This window comes from Panthera tigris, chromosome E2, assembly GCF_018350195.1.
Source record: "Panthera tigris isolate Pti1 chromosome E2, P.tigris_Pti1_mat1.1, whole genome shotgun sequence".
Classification (NCBI taxonomy): domain Eukaryota; kingdom Metazoa; phylum Chordata; class Mammalia; order Carnivora; family Felidae; genus Panthera; species Panthera tigris.
The window spans coordinates 39,967,443-39,985,375 of NC_056674.1; the positions used below are offsets into that span (position 1 = coordinate 39,967,443).

The following is a 17,933-nucleotide window of genomic DNA, read 5'->3' on the forward strand; positions in this document are numbered from 1 at the left end:
AGATTAATCTATTTCTAAGGTCATTCATTCTTAGCTTTAAAAGTTTATCATGGCATTCCATTAATTAGATTTTATTAAACATAAACTTTAAGAGCCATCTTTATCAGTTCGAAATTGTTCAGTAGCTTTCAAAAAAAATCCATTAAGAGTTTGTAATTGACTTACCCAATAGCATCTCCCAGTATTTCCCAGGAAATTCTCACATGTAAGATAGGCCCGTCCCACCTCTAAACATACTCTGCTGGCTGTACTATCTGCCTCCTCCAGCATCTTGGCAGCCTCCTTTGTGGTTGATGACATCCACCTGAGTTCAGACCCTGATTCAACCACTTCTACGTGGCTGAGCTTCAGGGTCTCAGTAAATTATTTACCATCTTGATCCCATTTTCTTACTTACAAAAGCAAGGTTGCTTATATGCCTGCTTCTCAATGAACTTGTTAGAAATATAGAATCACTGGCTTAATCTCACACCTTCTGATTAGAGAAGTACTAGTTTATACAACTGTATCTAATAACACAAGGAATGAACTTACAATGGCTCCTAACAAACAGTAAGAACTCATAAATGCTATTATGCTTATTAGTAAATAAGCTTATTAGTAAATAATGACTATTAGTAAATACTAACTTATTTAGTAAATACTAACTAGTCATAATTCAGAAGTTCAAGGTAGAGATGATTATTTTGGATAATGAGAGCAATGTCTTATTATCCAATGCTGTTCCCCCCAAAACAAGACAAAAACAAAACACACATTACCAAATAACTGATCCTTAACCAAAATTCCATTAATAGAGTTGAAAGGATTACTATGTATTAATATATGAGAGAAGAGAACACTGAAGCCTAATGGTGTTTCCTGTGCACTCAAGTAGCAAATTATACAATAAAATCTTGCTAGTCATGTTCTACATCTTTCTCCCGCCAAATTCAGGCTTCTGAAATGAAATTCCAAGTAGATGTCATTTCTTCTAAATATTCTCGTCTGGTTCATGAAGAGCAATAGATAAAGCCCAAACGTTTTGGTGCTTGGGTGTTTAGTTTCATCTTCTGATACCCTCCCCTACATTCTCCCGCCTGCCTCCCACATTTCCCAACCCACTGTTGCGCTTCTGTAACTTCACACAGAATATGTGCATCCCCTTAAATGCCGTCATTTTCCATCAACTACAGAAATCCTATTTCTTCCCCACATCTCTTCTTGCATGTCACCTTTTCTGTGAAGAAACAAGTTTCCAAAGAAGGTGTAATTCTCCTATGAGGCTAATAGAACATAATCTATATCCTCTCTCTAGCTGCTAATTACACTGTGTTGAAATTGTCTCCTTAAATCTATCCATTTCACACAGTAAGCTGTGCATTCAATGAAGGAATGTTCATATTGGCCATTTCCATAGCATATATTCCTAGATTATTCTTGGACAATACCAGTAGATGTCAAACTTTACTGTTCACTAGAAATTCCCAGAAGCTTGTTAAAACACAGGTTTTAATAGGTTTAACTGAGAGAACCCCGATGCATATTAGGAACTCAGCAAACTTTTGTTGAAAATATGAATCGATATGGATGTGGTTATGATCCCTACACCTAATGTCAGACAAGTATGAGGTCAGATCCCTGATCTTCTAGGTACCAGTCTATACATGGTCATTTTATCTGAATTTTGTTGTTGTTGTTCTTCAGAGCAATTGTTCTCTATCACTACTTAACAAATTGCCACAAATTTTGTGGTTTAAAACACATTTACTACTGTGTGGTAGTTCCTTCTCACAAGTAAGCACAGAATTTCCATATGACCCAGTAATTCCAATCTTAGTAATACACTCAAAAGCGCTGAATCAAACAAATGCATGTATACACATATATAGTAGCAGTATTCACAATAGCCAAAAGATGGAAACAACTCAAATGGCCATTGATGGATGAATGAATAAACAAAATACTATATATCCACATAAGAGAATATTATTCAGGGATAGAAAAAAATAAAGTACTGGGGTGCCTGGATGGCTCAGTCAGTTAAGCGTCGGACTCTGGCTCAGGTCATGATCTCACAGCCTGTGGGTGCGAGCCCCGCATTGGGTTCTGCACTGACAGCTCAGAGCCTGGAGCCTGCCTTGGATTCTGTGTCTTCCTCTCTCTCTTCCCCTCCCCCACTTGTGTTTTCTCTCTCTCAAAAATAATAAATAAGCCTAAATGAAAAAAGAAACAAAGTAATGATATATGCTACAGTGTAGATGAACCTTGAAAAGAAATCAAAGATCACATACTACATGATTACATTTATATGAAATATCCATAGTAGGTAAATCTATATAGGCAGAAGCAGATTAGTAGTTGCTAAGAGCTGCAGAAAGGGAGGCAGGTAGGGAATGACCACTTACTTAGTGGGTACCAGGTTTCCTTTTGGGGGTATTGAAAATGTGTGCAAATAAAAATTAATGACTGCACAAAATGGTAAATATAATAAATGAGTTATAGGCTCTAAAATGGGCTAATTTTATGCTATGTGAAATTTAACTTAATTAAAAAATAATTAAAAAAAACATTCTTCTATTTTCTTCAAGTTTCCATGAGTAAGGAATCTGGGCACATTTTAGCTGTATCCTCTACCCAGGATCTCACAAGGCTAAAGTTAAGGTATTGGTCAGGCTGCATTCTGATTACAGGTTTGAGTGGGAAAGGATACTTTTTCCATACCCCTTAGTTTGCAGAATTCATTTTCTTGTGCTGTACAGAATGGTACCTTGCTTCCTTAGAGCAAACAAGAAACCCTCTGACCCAATCTTGGCCACCTGACTGCACTGCATTCCAGGTTTCAGTTTCTGCACCATGACTCAAGTTCCCCCTTTGGAGTCCACCCAGACATTTACATTCATCTTTCAGTACTGATGTTCTCCATGCAAGTTGTGGCTCATGTATCAGTGTTTACAAGAAAATCAATCAGTACTTTTGATTAAGTGCTACAAATCATAACAAATTATAATTATGTGTAGAAGCTGCTTTCCCATATAAAATGCTAAATTCTTATAAAGAAGGTAATATGACTTCTTCATATGCTGAACAGATGGCACTCTTATAGGATTCATCTGATTGGATCGGACCACCCAGAATGATTACCCTTTTGATTAACTCAAAATCAAATGCTTGGGAACTTAATCACATCTGAGAAGTCCATTTACCTTTGGCAAGTCACAGGCTGTCTGTACTCAAGGAGAGAGGGTTATATAATGTTGTGACTCATTGGCGAGTCACCTTAGAGTATGTTTGCTTGCTACAGACTGAATGCCTGTGTTCCCCAAAATTCATATGTTGACATTGAATCACCAATGTTAAGATATTTGGTGGTGGTGACTTTGGACGGCAATTAGGTCATGAGGCTGGAGCCCCTATGAATAGGATTAGTACCCTTACAAATGAGATACCAGAAAACTCCTTGCCATTGTACCACCCGAGGATACAACAAGAAGACAGTCATCTATAAACCAGGAAACAAGTTCTCACTGTATTCCCATCCTCCAGAACTGTGAGAGATAAAATTCTATTGTCTCTAAGCCACTCCATCTATGGTATTTTTGTAGTAGCAGCCCAAATATTATACTAGCCTCTCAATTTGTAGAGTGACAAAGAAATAATACACACACTTCCTTAGGTCTGTCACAGGAATTCAATGAGTCAAAGCAAGCACAATGCTTATATATAGTAAAGGTTTTGTAAGTATTAGGTATCATAATAATTATTTACCTTATTTATCATATGTCAATTATTAATTCTTCCTAGTATAAATTTATTTTATTTACCAAAGTTAACGGAGGCTAGAAAACAAAACCTAATCATGATTATTGTATTTTGAGGTTGAATAACAAATACTCAACACAACTGACTCCAATGCTTCAAAATATATTTTGAGATAGAAAATAGCATCCTAGCCTCCACAAAGAAATGATAGATGGGCTGATAAGGAGATGTGTGGAGTTTTCTGAGCATGTCTGCACACACAGTACACTTTAGAGAGGACTTTAGTGGAGTGATTTTTCCCTTGAATGATGGTGGTAACCAAATCAATGGGAGTGGCCAGTGCTGTTGGCTGCTGCTGCCTAATGGGTACCTCTTGCTAAGGGACTAGCTAAGCAGTTCCAGATTATCCTTCCAGAGCCTTGTGCTATTTCTTGCCTCTGAATAATTGCGTATTTCTTCATTGCCATAATGGACATATTCTAGATTTTCATGCAGCAGTGCTAGAAGCACAGGCAGCAGGCCAGTGAGGAGGTGGATCTAGCCCATTCTATGCTGAAGAAAGTTCCGTGAGGAGGCTACATAGGTATGGTCTCTGAGAACTGGGATACTGTATTTGTTCTATCACCATCAAGCTGTGTGGCTAGACAATTACATAACCTAGCTAAACCCAGGCCTCTCCATCCGCCAAGTAAAAATAGCCATTTCTTAATTTTAGTAGTGATTAAAGCATTACTTGTTAAAAATACTTTTGATTTTTTTTTTTTTTTTTTTTTTTTTTTGTGGACAAGGGTCAGGTTTTAATGTCCTGGTCCTCGGGCCGTCCAGCGCCCGGCCATTCCCCGTGGCCCAGCTGTTCACTCCGGTGGCGGCCGGCCGGCTTCGTCGGGGCCTTCGGTGGTGGCGGTCCCATCGTCCTCGGGCACCAGTTCCACATCCAGCTCCAGCTGACCCATGTAGAGACCGACGTCACAAGCCCAGAGCAGGCCCACGGCCAGCACGGCCCCCACGCCCGCCGCTGCGCCCCCCAGCGACAGCTGCATGGGCCCCCGCAGTGCAGCCAGGCCCACCACGTAGGAGGCACCGCCCCACACGACGCACAGGCCGCCCAGCAGGAAGAAGCCGTAGGCAGCTTCCCGACCCATGTCACTCTGCATGAAGGAGATGACCCCAATGCCTGATGCCAGGAGGCCATTGCGGAACCAGGAGAGGAAGGCTGTTTCATGCGCCTTCCGGAGGAGCCAGGCGTCCGCACGGTCCAGCTCGGACACGGGGGGCGGCGAAGCCCCGGCGCGGGGGCCGTGGCCGGGGGCGAAGGATCCTCGGGCGCCCCCGCTCCGGGGCCGCGGAGGCGGCAGCAGCGCCCCCCGGAAGCGGAGCCGGGCCAGTCGGGCGCCACTTTTGTTGTTATTACTATTATTATTAGTGTTAGAAAATACCTAACACAGAAGCTGACACGTGTGTGGCTTAAGGTCAATTATGACCCCATTTATGCAAAGGTCTTAATATTCAAAGCTAAGATAAAGCACATGGGTGGGATAGTATGAACTTTCCCGGAAGACAAGTTTGACTTTAAGCTCAAACTGTGTGGCTAAGGATCCCTGCTAATACTTGCATGACCTAGAGTCTCCACAAACTATTGATGCCAGTTGTATCCATCACCTGTAAAAAATGGTGGTAAGTCACAGTGCTGCCATGAACACTGGACAAGGTGAGCTGAGGGATTTTGTACCCAATGCCTAGTATATATCAAATGCTCAGTGGGGTAAGATACTAGCAAGGAATAACAAGGGGGGGGGGGGCGGATTTTAACATCACTCCTCTGACTCCATAATCCAAAATCTTAGTCATTTAACTTTACACAATACGTTTTTGAGGCTCTGCACCATGTCTGATGCTCCTCTTCTGCAGTCCACACAGAAAATTTGTATTTATCCTGATGTTTTCCATGCAGATTGTGGCTCATATGTCTACTCTCCCAGGGCAACCAATCATCACTTTTGCTTCAGTACTATAGATTATATCAAACTATAATTATTTGTGTAGACTCTGCCTACCCACTGAAAATGCTAAGTTACTGAAAAAATGGTAACTTTTAATTTTCTTCATATGCTAAACAGCTAACACAGAGCTCAACTAGCAGTAGTCACTTAAGTAATGTAAACTATAAAAGCAATGATGGAATAAATGAGTGAATGAACAAAAAATAAATGAGTGTTCCCTTACATCATTTTGCAGTTATCTTTGCCACGTAAGCATCTGGTAAAGGAGAAATGTAATTCCCATTTGCACACAGCAGATCCCTTTAAAATGGTTTCAATGATGACTGGCATGGTTCTCTGCCCTCAAATCTCTTCTCTAGAATTCCACTTCAACAGATAATTTCAAATATTCCTAAAAAATTATTTCCATAGCAGTTTCCAATCAACCCAAATGAAACCATCCAAAGCAAACAAATAATGTAAACAAGAATAGAAATGGTGATTAAGAGTACACTTGTCATGATGAGCACTGAGAAATGTATAGATTTGGTGAATCATTATACTGTACACCTGAAACTAATATAATACTGTATGTTAATTATACTTGAACATTTTTTTTCAAAAATTAAAAAGTAAAATAAAATAGCAATGAAAATATATTTTAAAAAGAAGTGTTTCCTAAGTTGTTTTTATACTCTATTTATGTCTAGATAATTCAGTTATTTTATTTTCAAGAATTTTAATTATTATTCCATGCTTTATTATTTTAAAATAAACAAGTTCCCTACTCTGTTTCCACTCTCCCCAAAACTTTCCAGATAATATAGCTATGATATCACTTCCTAAGACATGATCCACGTCTGATAGGAAAAAAGGAGGCAGTGAAGTGACTTATAACACCCAAGGGGTTCTGTGGAAATATCTCCTGGGTGTGGGGGGGGGGGGGAAGGTAAATATCTGATTGGAATCCAACCAGTGGATGGCAGTTCAAATGAGAGAACTACGAAGATTGGTAAGAAATTAGGTAGTTCCTAGAGAAGAACAAAAAAGATAAAAAATAAGTAAATATACAGAATCAAGAGTGTGAGGAAGAAAATGGAGAAGTGTAAATCACTTACTATGTATGAGACATCACTGTAGTCTTTGGATATTTAATACACAAAAATGAACATTTAAATAGCACCACTCCATCTACCCACTGCCTCATAATTTATATACCACAACAAGTAATTACTCCAACTGAAACAACCTTGGTATATTTACTCCAGAACTTTTTAAAATTGCTTTTACTGTCCTCCTCTGCATTGACTGATATTCTCCGGCTCCAGTGTTTTATTCTAACTTAGTCATATTTCCTTGTATCTAAAATTTGAGCTCAGGTATCACATTGTCCATAAAATCCTACCCGTCCAATTCCCTGCCATGTTCAGTGCCCTATACTATGTTTCTTTATGCTGCTTTAATAACCCGTGGTTCTGTTTTGTTGCACCTACTTGGTTATATCTGTCTTTACAGTCATCAATGATAGTTAAATAAAAATTGGAGGAATGCCCCATTTTAACATTCACAGAAAACCTGTAAGTAGGTGTTATGCTGAATCTTACACATCATAAATACTCAAATACCCAGAGTATCAGTGTCAGCTCCAGGATTCAAAGCCCTATCTGTCAAACGTACAGTCCATACTCTTGTCACTCAGAAACATTTTAATACTTTAATTATAATATAACCTCACAAAAGAAAAAATGGCTGTTGCTTGGAAAGAGTTACACCAGAAAAACAATACAGACCTGACAAAGAGAATCAGAATTAACTTCTGAATTCTTGATGAGAAAAAGCAAAAGAAAGGAAATAAACATTTCTGACTGATCAGATAAGTGAAAATACATTCTGTGCAATGAAATCTGTGTTCTTTATACATGCCAGAAAGACATTTTGGGGGTGGAGTGGGGGCATCCAAAGTGTTATAAAGTCTTTCTTGTACTCCTATTATAGAACTCTTAGAATAAAGAAAAAGACCAATGGTCTTGGATCCAGGCAAAATGAATCCATTTGTTATCCCTGATCAACAGAGCAAAGCTGATATTTTTAACAGTGTGACTTTAGTTAGATATGTTAAACTCTCTAGACTTAGTTTCCACATCTGAAAATTGGACAACATGATATCAATGTCATAGAACTTTTATAGGTTGTAAATTAGATAATATAAAATGCCCATTCCAGTAATTGCCACATACAAAATAGAAAGACAAGAGGATAATGATCATAATGGCAGCTAAGTCAGGTCTTAACTCCCTGAACTACAATGTCCTTAGGCAATTATGTTTTGCACTATCCAATGATCATAGGAGTACCCTAAATCATGGTAAATTTATTTCCAGGCATAATGTGCATATGCTGGATGATAAAATTCTTATGAACACCACTCAGAATTATTTCTGCTTTTGTTAAGAAAGCCAGTGGGCCAAGAAGGCTTCATTTCTACCTTGGCTTATTGGTGCTTTGCCGTTGTTGTTGTTGTTACTTTGTTTTTTACCATGAAAAAGGAAATGCAAACACAAAGGATGAAACCAAAGGGAAACTATGGCACTATTTTATTATCATTTTTAGATGGAGAAAGGTTTGTTCTCCACACCCTAGTATGACTTTCTCTGGAAGTGAGCAGTTGGCCTAATTGTAGTCCCAAACACAAAGTTTTCCTACCCGCTACACCCAAATTATGTGAGCCAATGGCTGCTCAAAATCTCAGAAAGTATCACTGCATATGAAGATAAGAGTAGAGGTAAAGCGAAGCCAACTCTTCTTTGTGTTTCATCCATCTGGTTTCCCTTCTTACTGATCCTAACACATGGTCCAAAGGTTGAATTCTCTGAGAAGCATATGCTGAGACATAATAGGGGTCCAAAGAGTTTACTGGGGAGTCACCCTGAGAAAGGAAACAGGAGCAAGCATGATTGAGAAGGACATGCCATCAAATTGCAAGGCAGAGCTGGCAAAGTCTCTTGTGTCCCAAAGAAAAAGTCTGGACCAAAGATTACCAATCTGAAGAATCCCATGATGAGTGGGAAATGGCCAGACTTTTTACCACTGCCTTGCTTAATAATTAGATAGAAGACACATGAAGGAGTGTGATATAAGCATGAAAATACTGAAAGAAACCCTGAAAATGCTACCAGGTGAAGGTTGTCAGCTTCCATACTCCATGAAGATAGACATTAAGTCTTTTCTTGAAGAGGAATCTGAAAGGTATGCCTCCATACAAATAATGACCCAGTGGACCATGTACATAATACAGTCTCAGACCTAGCATGTGAAACCTCAGAATTGCTACCTACTCTTCTAGTTGAAAAACTAGCTGAGGGACAGAAATTTTGTTTCTTATCTTCACCTCTTAAAATAGTGGCCATGATAATGATGATCAGTCAGTTTCAAAACAGTTTTATTTGTTCTAAACTTTGGGCTTCTGCCAGAGTAAATTCTTATATATTTTTTAAGTACTGATAGGATAAAATAAGTTTTAAAAAGTAATTTAATTGTTCTACATTTAGAAGCTGAAAATTAATAAGAAGGCAAAGATCATAGCATTAATCCTACTCTGACACAATCTTTGAGATTATTCTTGGGATGAATATTTTCTCTAGGGGTTACTAAGTATGAGGGAATGAATGAAAAGCTGTAGTACACTAGATAATTTAGAATAAGGAATTCAAATAAGCAGTGAATACAAACTATTCCAATTAAGTTGTATGTTTAATCATCTGCCTACTTTTAAAAAATAAATTATTTAAGCCTCTTTCCTCTAAAAAATAAAAAAAAAAAAAAGCAATTTCCCTCAGAAGCCTACTGAAGCCTGAACTGAAATATGAGGAGGCTACTCAGTCATGAATTCTACCAGACAGAGAGACAAATAGCCCCACATAGTTTCATTTAATCAACTAAGCCCATTTGAGAAATGTGGGGTTGGGATACTAAGTCAAGTTGGAGATTACACATGTCAGCAGAGTTAATGGCCTTTCTCTTTTGAGAAATTGCCATGGGGACAGAATTGTATTTAAACTTGTAGGTGGGTTAAGAAAGCCTTTAATTTAGCATATTCCATATTACCCAAGTGCACACTGAAACAATCAATTTATTGATCATTTTATTGAGCACCTATTATATATCAGGTAGAAGGCTAGGTTTACAGCTCACAGGGAACTATCAATAAATTAAAAGAATTAAGTGCTAGGATATGACTGATATGACTCACTGATCAGTTACCCAAGGGCATTCACTCTCACTGTATAAAAGTTTTCCAATAATATGCCCATGAAAGACAGACTGACTCAAATTTACACTAATATGGAGAGATATGCAAATTGTTCAAATATATTTGAGAAAATTACCATGAGTTATGGTGTGGAGAGACACAACTGAGAAGAAATCAGAGGTTGAACAGACTCACGGCCTACCAACCAGAAAGCCCATCATCAATAATCTAGTCCCATCCACCCAGCAAACACACACACACTGCTCCTCTTCTTCTGCTTCCTTATGAAAATTGCTAAAATGAGCTGTAGAAGTAGAAGAGGAGGAAAGGCTGGGCGCTACATTCTGAAACAGGAGTTCAGGCAGATTGTGAAAATAGAAAGGGAGAAAACAGGTAATGGAGGAGGCGTGGACATTTTATTTCCTTATATACTCTTCTAGGTAGAAAAGAGTCATGAATGATTTCCACAAAAGCAAGAACAACAAAAGCAAAAACTCCTCCATTCATTTGTGAATTCTATCAGGCAGTGATACCAAGAGACACAAACAGCTATTGCTACCCAAAGATCACCAACCAGAAAGACCAGGGCAAATTCTTGCTGAACCTTTGACGCCCAACAGAGTCTCACCTGACTTTGTCATGGAAATCTACACAAGATACTCTATCACTGAACATATGACAAGTACATTCTAAAGACCCAGATGTTTACAAGTGAAACATAAGAGGGAGAAGCATATCCTTAACTCAGCAAACAAACAACTATGCAAGTTAAACACTTAAAATGTTCCACCTATACAGAGAGATTTAGCTTAAAAAACACATCTCCAAGTAACAAAAAAGATGAACTTCATTAGAAATTAGGGAATCACAAAAAGAAAACATTTTGCACCTAGCACTTAGACAAATACATACATTTTAAGGACAATAACTGTGGCTTCTTAAAGCCAGTCTTCTCACAGAGCAGGAATGTAGGGGCTTGAAGGTTGAGTAGATATACTTTAAGAGGTAAAGATGTGTAAACACAAAGCAACAGGAAGAAAAATCATCTGAAAAGGGACTGAATTTTGAATAAACATGACATTTTCTTAAACAAAACAACACAGGTCTTAAAGCCTGGAGTTAGGGCTGTGTGGTGGGGTTAAGGAAGGAAGCTAGCCAGATGAATGGAGAGTGGGGAGGAATACAGAACCTTGGAATTCAAGGTGCAGAGTCTGGGTCTATTGTGTAGGCCAAGGGCAAGCACTAGATCCCTGGGCATTATTTTCTTGGAACTCTGGTCTAAAGGGTTTCTTTAAAATCTTGCCAATGCCACACTATATGCAGAACTGGAAATCGAGGAGACTTTGGTCAAGAGAGGTAAAGGGATGTACTCAGGGCCATGCAATGAGTTACTGATTTTATTGTCACAGGAAAAATCCATGCTGTGCATTGCTACAATATGCATAATTATCCTTAAAAAGAACTACTTCTGCCTACAAAGGCATCTGAAACAGTGCAAAAGTCTGTGGGTTTTTTTGGTATTTTATGCAAATACATTTTTCTTTCTTTTCTCAATCTGTTCCCATCTGTCTTTTTTAAGAATACTCTGAAAAATAAATAAATAAGTAAATAAATGCGGAGGGGGAGGGAAAAGCACCTGGTCATTTATATCAATTATTGAGTACTTTGGATGTTTTCATGAGTAACAATCAGAATGGATTGTTCTCTAAAGATTTTGCAGTTACACTGTTTATCAATACTGAGCTCCTCACACATGCTTACTATGAAAAGATAAGGATTAAAGAAGTGGATGTGGCTGGATTCTGAGATGTAGAGAAGCTGTAGCCAGGTGGTATGGACTTGACTGTGAGAACCTGGGCTATGACTGATACACAGCTTGCTTAGCTAAATATCTTTGCTAAGGCAGGTTCTTCAGCTCCTTCCCTAATGTTTATAAATATGTATATAGTAAAAACTGCACAGTTGTAGAATACTGGGTTAGAATTAGACCTTTCTCATAGGAATGATATAAGCATTACACAGCATAATATATGTAAAATGCCTTGCCCAGAACCTGGAACAGGGTCAGTGGTTAATAAATGTTTACTTCCATCATTTAGAATTAGTCTCTTACCCTTAGTCCCTTAAACTCCTTATGGGCAGGGCATTTATCTCCACATGTGAGCTCATCACTTCACATCTTGGCATTTACATTGCCAATATGTTGTTTTTAAATTTTTGTTTATTTATTTAGAGAGAGAGGGAGGGAGCGCATGCACAAGTGGGGAGGAGCGGGGAAGGAGAGAGGGGGGGAGGGGGAGAGGGAGAGGGAGAGGGAGGGAGAGGGAGAGGGGGAGGGAGAGGGGGAGGGAGAGGGGGAGGGGCAGGGGCAGGGAGAGGGAGGGAGAGGGAGGGAGGGAGGGAGAGGGGGAGGGGGAGGGGCAGGGGGAGGGGCAGGGAGAGGGAAGGAGAGGGAGGGAGAGGGAGAGGGAAGGAGAGGGGGAGGGGGAGGGGGAGGGGCAGGGAGAGGGGGAGGGAGACGGGGAGGGAGAGGGGGAGAGAGGGGGAGAGAGGGGGAGAGAGAGAGAATCCCAAGCAGGCCCAGTGTGGTCAGTGCAGAGCCCGACAGAGGGCTTGATCCCATGAACTTTTGAGATCATGACCTGAGCTGAAATCAAGAGTCAGATGCTTGACCGAATGAGCCACCTAGGTGCCCCTGTTGCTTCTTAATAGAACACTCCCTCTGCCTCCATTCTCTCATCTGTCAGGTCATGATGGAAAATACTCTTCCTGAGCTTGAACTGCAGATTTCACATGGTATCTGTCTGGTGTATGAAACACTCATGGTAAACATTCAATAAATGTTGACCATTTTATGCAATACTATAATATAGGAGGCAATGTAGTGCCATAGTTAAGCAAATGTTCTTAGGAGCTCGACTGTTAATACTAGCTGTAGGACTTTGGATAAATTATTTTAATGCCTTGTGCCTCCTTTCCCCATCTGAAAAGAGGGGTTGATAATAGTACCTATATGACAGGATCGGTGGGTTTAATAAATTAGTTAAGTAAAGCACTTAGAATAATATCTGATATATAGTAAACATTGCTCTTTAATGTCTGCTAATACTCCTCCCTTTACACATGAATAAATGAGATATCAAAAGACAAACAACCCATTATTGTCACCCCTATTGTTTTAGACCCTGCAATGCAGGGGGAGAGGGGCATTTCTTTAGAGCTGGCTGCTCCAGTCACCAGCTGTTACTCTGTTAGAAAGATCTCTGGTGCAACTGGTTATGAACACATGATAACCCCAGAAGATGTTTGCCTTCTGCTGCCTTGGGCTTTTGCAACTATTCAAATCTCGCCTCTGCTTTCCTTTCCTCTTTTCCTTGTCAGCTGTCGCCTTTGGAATCCACGCTGAAGCCAACGTCAGTCACTTTAGCAAACTTGAGTGCTGCTGTGGGCTGTTCTTTGAACCCCTTCCAGCAAGCTCATGGTGTTCATCTGTGCGGAGAGAAGGAGTCTGCCCAAAGAATTCTCAGCACTTCAGGGCTTCCAAGCATTTCCCTGGTGTCTTTGTGCAACTCTATTTCAAATTTGTATGTCAGAAAGTTGACATTGTCTGCATTGAGAGTAAAATGTTACTTGGCATGTCATGTTTCTTTAAGGCTAAAGTATTTCAAATCTTGGTGCAAGGTATTTTGTCTCAGTGATATCAAAATAGGTTTAATCCTGGTGTGTTTTGTTTGTTTGTTGGGTGTTGTATGTTTGTTTTCTTTTTTTGTTTTGTTTTGTTTTGTTTTTGTTTTTGTTCTGTGGCCAGATTTATCAGTGTTCTTACTCTGAGATACGTTTTAGCATTTTTCATCTTTTCAGGGAGACCTACTTTCAGGTCTAGACTCTGCCACTTTCTGGCTACAGACTGGTTATTTTAGGCTTATTGATTCATAAATTCAACAAATATTTATTCAATGCCAAATATGGGTGAAATGCTTTGTGTCTGTGTATCACTGCATCCCCAGCACGTACAGATATTTCCCATGCTCTCGAACCGATATTTCAGTGGGAATAAACACAAATCAACATGGTCACAAACAAGAGCGTAGTATAAAATGAGATAAGTTAATGGACAGAAAGAAGATGCACTATGAAAGCAGCAAGTAAGCTTGCTTAAATATAAGGATCATGGGGAAGACGGATCAATGAAGTTATATATGCATGGAAATCTGAAAGCTGAGTATAAATTCACAACAGGAAAGGGAAAGTGCTCCAAGGAGAGGAGATGGATGTACAAGTGTACAAAAGCACAGCTGCTGGAAGAGCATAGTCTGTTTCGATCTAAAAGGTCAGTGAAAGAGAACCAAAAATGCATCCATGGAACTGTGTATCACAGAGGTCAAGGTTAAAACAAAGAACCTGCCTTGCCTTCGCTAATCTGGACTCACGAAAAGGACACTTTACTTCCTGTTAGATTACCAGGTGATGCTGTGAATTCTTTAAGCAAAAGGCTGTTAGTGGGAGAAGGGAGGGGGTTCTTAAAACCATGCAATTCTTTCCGTATTACTTGCCTGTGTACCTCCAAGTCTCCCCACCCACCATCTCCACTCTACAATAAACTGCTGCTGGCTCAGTGTTCCCAAAACATTTTATCCTATTTTCTGGGTGAATGGAGGTTGCTTGTATTCTTATAGTTATGCTAAATTATTTCCAGTTTGGCCCCAACTAATCTTCATTATTCTCTTGTGATGGGGGTGGGCCAACTTTTCTTGAAATAGCTGCCTTCCTTTCCCCAAAATGCTCCATTTGCTGCTGACCCATGGACCTTGCCTCACAAAACCCTTTATGTACATTATTTATTCTCATTTCAGTCCCTAAGTTAAGACAATCCAAATAAGTCCCTATCCCTCCAGGAATAACAGCAAAAACTCATTGGTCATTATTCCAAATTGCTTAAATATTTAATTTTATACTATTTTGTTCCCATTAAATATAAGTTATTCAAATACAAGGTTCATATATTTCATTTTTTATTGGCCATCGTACCTTGTCTCATGTTTTTCTGTTTGGAAATGAGTAAGACAGCTAAATATGGGAATGTTAAAGAGGTCCCTGCACTAAAAGTGAAATGAAATGAAAATTTCATTGAAATTTAAATGAAAATTAAGGAAGTATACATCACTAAGACATTATGGGCAAGGTAAATGAGACACTTAAAACTCTCTATATAGTGTGTTTCAGAAACCTAGTACCAGCTCAGTTACTAAACCTACTATATTAAAAATCATAATTTTTGAGGATTATGAGCTTTTCCAATGGTATATGTTTTAGTTCTTGGTCAAATGTGATCAAGGTGCAGTGCTTCCTCGACCATCAAACAGCAGATTCAGCACAGGTCTTCAGAGATTCCTTGGGAGGAAATAAACACACCACAAGCACAAACTACTCATTCCAGCATCTTAAGCCAACCACATGGACCATTTTAATTAAGTACTTTTGACATGCAGAAGCTTAAGCAGAATCCACTTATATTTGGACTTTAGTGATCAAACCAGGAAATAAAGTATTGTACTATAGTACTCCATTTTTTCTACATGTCTCAGGCATAGGTCAGGATATTACCAACAGGTGACACTACTCTTGGATTATTTGTTTTCTGAAATATAAACTGTCTCAATATTAGCAGAAGCTTTTTCTGAAATACACCTGATTACTTTCAGCTTTCCCAATATCTTATTGAAGTACCCCTTAGGTCAAATCTTTCATCCTTCAGAGTCAAAGGGAATCCAGTGCAAAAAAAAAAAAAAAATATTTGTGAATATGTGTTCACAGCTCCACTGTCATTAAACATTCGAAGAGGGAAAGGTAGAATAATCATAGTCAGCTCAGGCTGCCAGAGCAAAATACAATGGACAAGGTGGCTCGAGCAGCAGAAAGGTATTTTCTCAATTCCAACATCAAGATGTCAGTCTTACCAGCTTCTGGTGAGAGCTGTTTTTATGGCTTGTAGACAGCAACCTTCTTGCTGTGTCCTCAAATGGCAGGGAAAGAGAAAGGGAACAAGTTCATTGCTGACTTTCTTTATAAGGACACTAATTCCATCATGGGAATCTACCCTCAGAACCTCATCTAAACTTAGTTATTTCCCCATGGCCCTATATCCAAATATCATCACATAGGGAGGTAGGACTTCAACATATGAATTTTGGAGGATTCAACTGAGTCCACTGCAAGTAGGAATGAGGTCAGTTTCCATTTTCAGGAGACTGAATACATATAATCTTTAGACAACTACTTTATTACTAGGAACTCCATGGAAGTTTATCCCCTTAATGTTTTCATATGTATTCAGAAAATCTTTTGGACTTTCTTTATCTTGATGTACAGAAAACTGTATCTCCAGCCTACAACATTTAGTCAGCCAGTGGATACCCAATTCCTTCTTCCTGAATTTCACCTGAAACAAGACCTCTAGGCTTTTACTATACTTCCTCTAACAAGACATATAAACACATTTCATTGAAATAGAATAGCTTATTTATTATTTACTAAAAGTTACATTTGCATTGCTTAATACATATTTGCATCTAATCCATCTTAATTGCAATTAATAAAAAAAAATTGCCAAATATAGGGTATAAAAAAATTTCAGCACTAAAACATACTCAGGTGAGCATTTTCAAGATCATTTTATCCCATGACACTTGTCCTCAGCAGGAGCTCAGAATGTTTGCTGATAGATGTATATCATATGACAACACCAGGGATGATTGAAAACTGGCTCATTCCAAAGACAGCAGGGGACAATAGCAGGGGGTGGGGTGTAGGAACTAAGAGTTCACTTTCAATATGCTACACTTTAAGGTGATTTTCTCCCTCACTGAATTGTCTGCTTCTTCAAATGAATTCACTAATCTCTTAAAATGGGCTGGTGTAGACCATATCCTAAAACAGCATTGATATACTTAGTAAATATTGGTAGAATAAATGCATGTATTGATATACTTAATAAATATTGGTAGAATAAATGCATAAATGAACTCCCAATGCTCCCCCATACCCCCTACACCCAACATACAAAAAGCAGTAACAACCACAATCCTATCAGTGTGTTTTTGTTTTTTATTTCCTGAGAAACAGATACAGGATGTTTTTTCTCTAGCTGTAACATGGTATTGGGTATTGGTGTCTATGAAAGGGAAGAATTAAAATTAATACCATAAATTCTATTTATTGATTTAAAAACCAAATCATTAGCTAGTTAAAATAATAGTCTATATCCCAGCTGCTGATATGAATTAACAAATTAGCATGCTCCTGCTCATGTATTCCAGTAACATTTTATGAACTTGTGGCCTCTACTAGGCTCTCTTCTTGGCTCTGAGATTTTAAAAATAAATAACCTACAGACCTGACCCACAAGATGCTTATAATCCAGCGGGGGGAAGATAAATATTCAAGCATATCAATTATAATACATGTTTTTGCAATCGATAGTATCTATATAAAAATGAAGTGGTCTGTGAATCTAAAGGAAAAAAAAATTAAAAAGCAACAGAATACTGGAAAGGCCAACCACGGAGATCAATTCAAATTCAATTGATGAATCAGTTCTACTTCAAATGACGGAAAGAGACTGCTAGGTGGAGTCATTCATATATATTTACACTTTAAAGTTTTTACTGTCATATAATCCACTTGTAGGTTATAATCCAATTGTAGGTTCCCACATAACCTTCCTCTAGCTTCCCCTAATATAAATATCTTACTTTGTCACAGTATAATTATGAAAATCAGAAGGTGAGCATTGATACAATTATATGAACTAATACATAGATCTTACTATTATGCCACAGGACACATGATCCAAGTTCAGCTTTTCAGCCTAATTCCTCCTCTTGGCTACAGGAATGAGTTTAGGGTGTGGTTAAATACTTATAACAATTTATTAAGACTCAAATCAGGTGTTTTAATAGAATTCA

The 17,933-nt window shown here is 38.7% G+C and overlaps 1 protein-coding gene across 1 annotated transcript in view; it reads right to left on the bottom strand.

The window, feature by feature from the left end:
- Window positions 1-4,531: 4,531 nt before the first annotated feature.
- LOC122234001 (transmembrane protein 160-like) overlaps window positions 4,532-17,933 on the bottom strand; it is a 32,421-nt gene continuing 19,019 nt past the window's right edge. The window contains exons 2-3 of the mRNA XM_042968081.1: window positions 8,557-8,646; window positions 4,532-5,177 (exon numbers count right to left, since the gene is read on the bottom strand). Coding sequence (XP_042824015.1) covers window positions 4,596-5,177; window positions 8,557-8,646 — 672 coding nt within the window. The 3' untranslated portion in view covers window positions 4,532-4,595. The remainder of the gene's footprint in view (window positions 5,178-8,556; window positions 8,647-17,933) is intronic.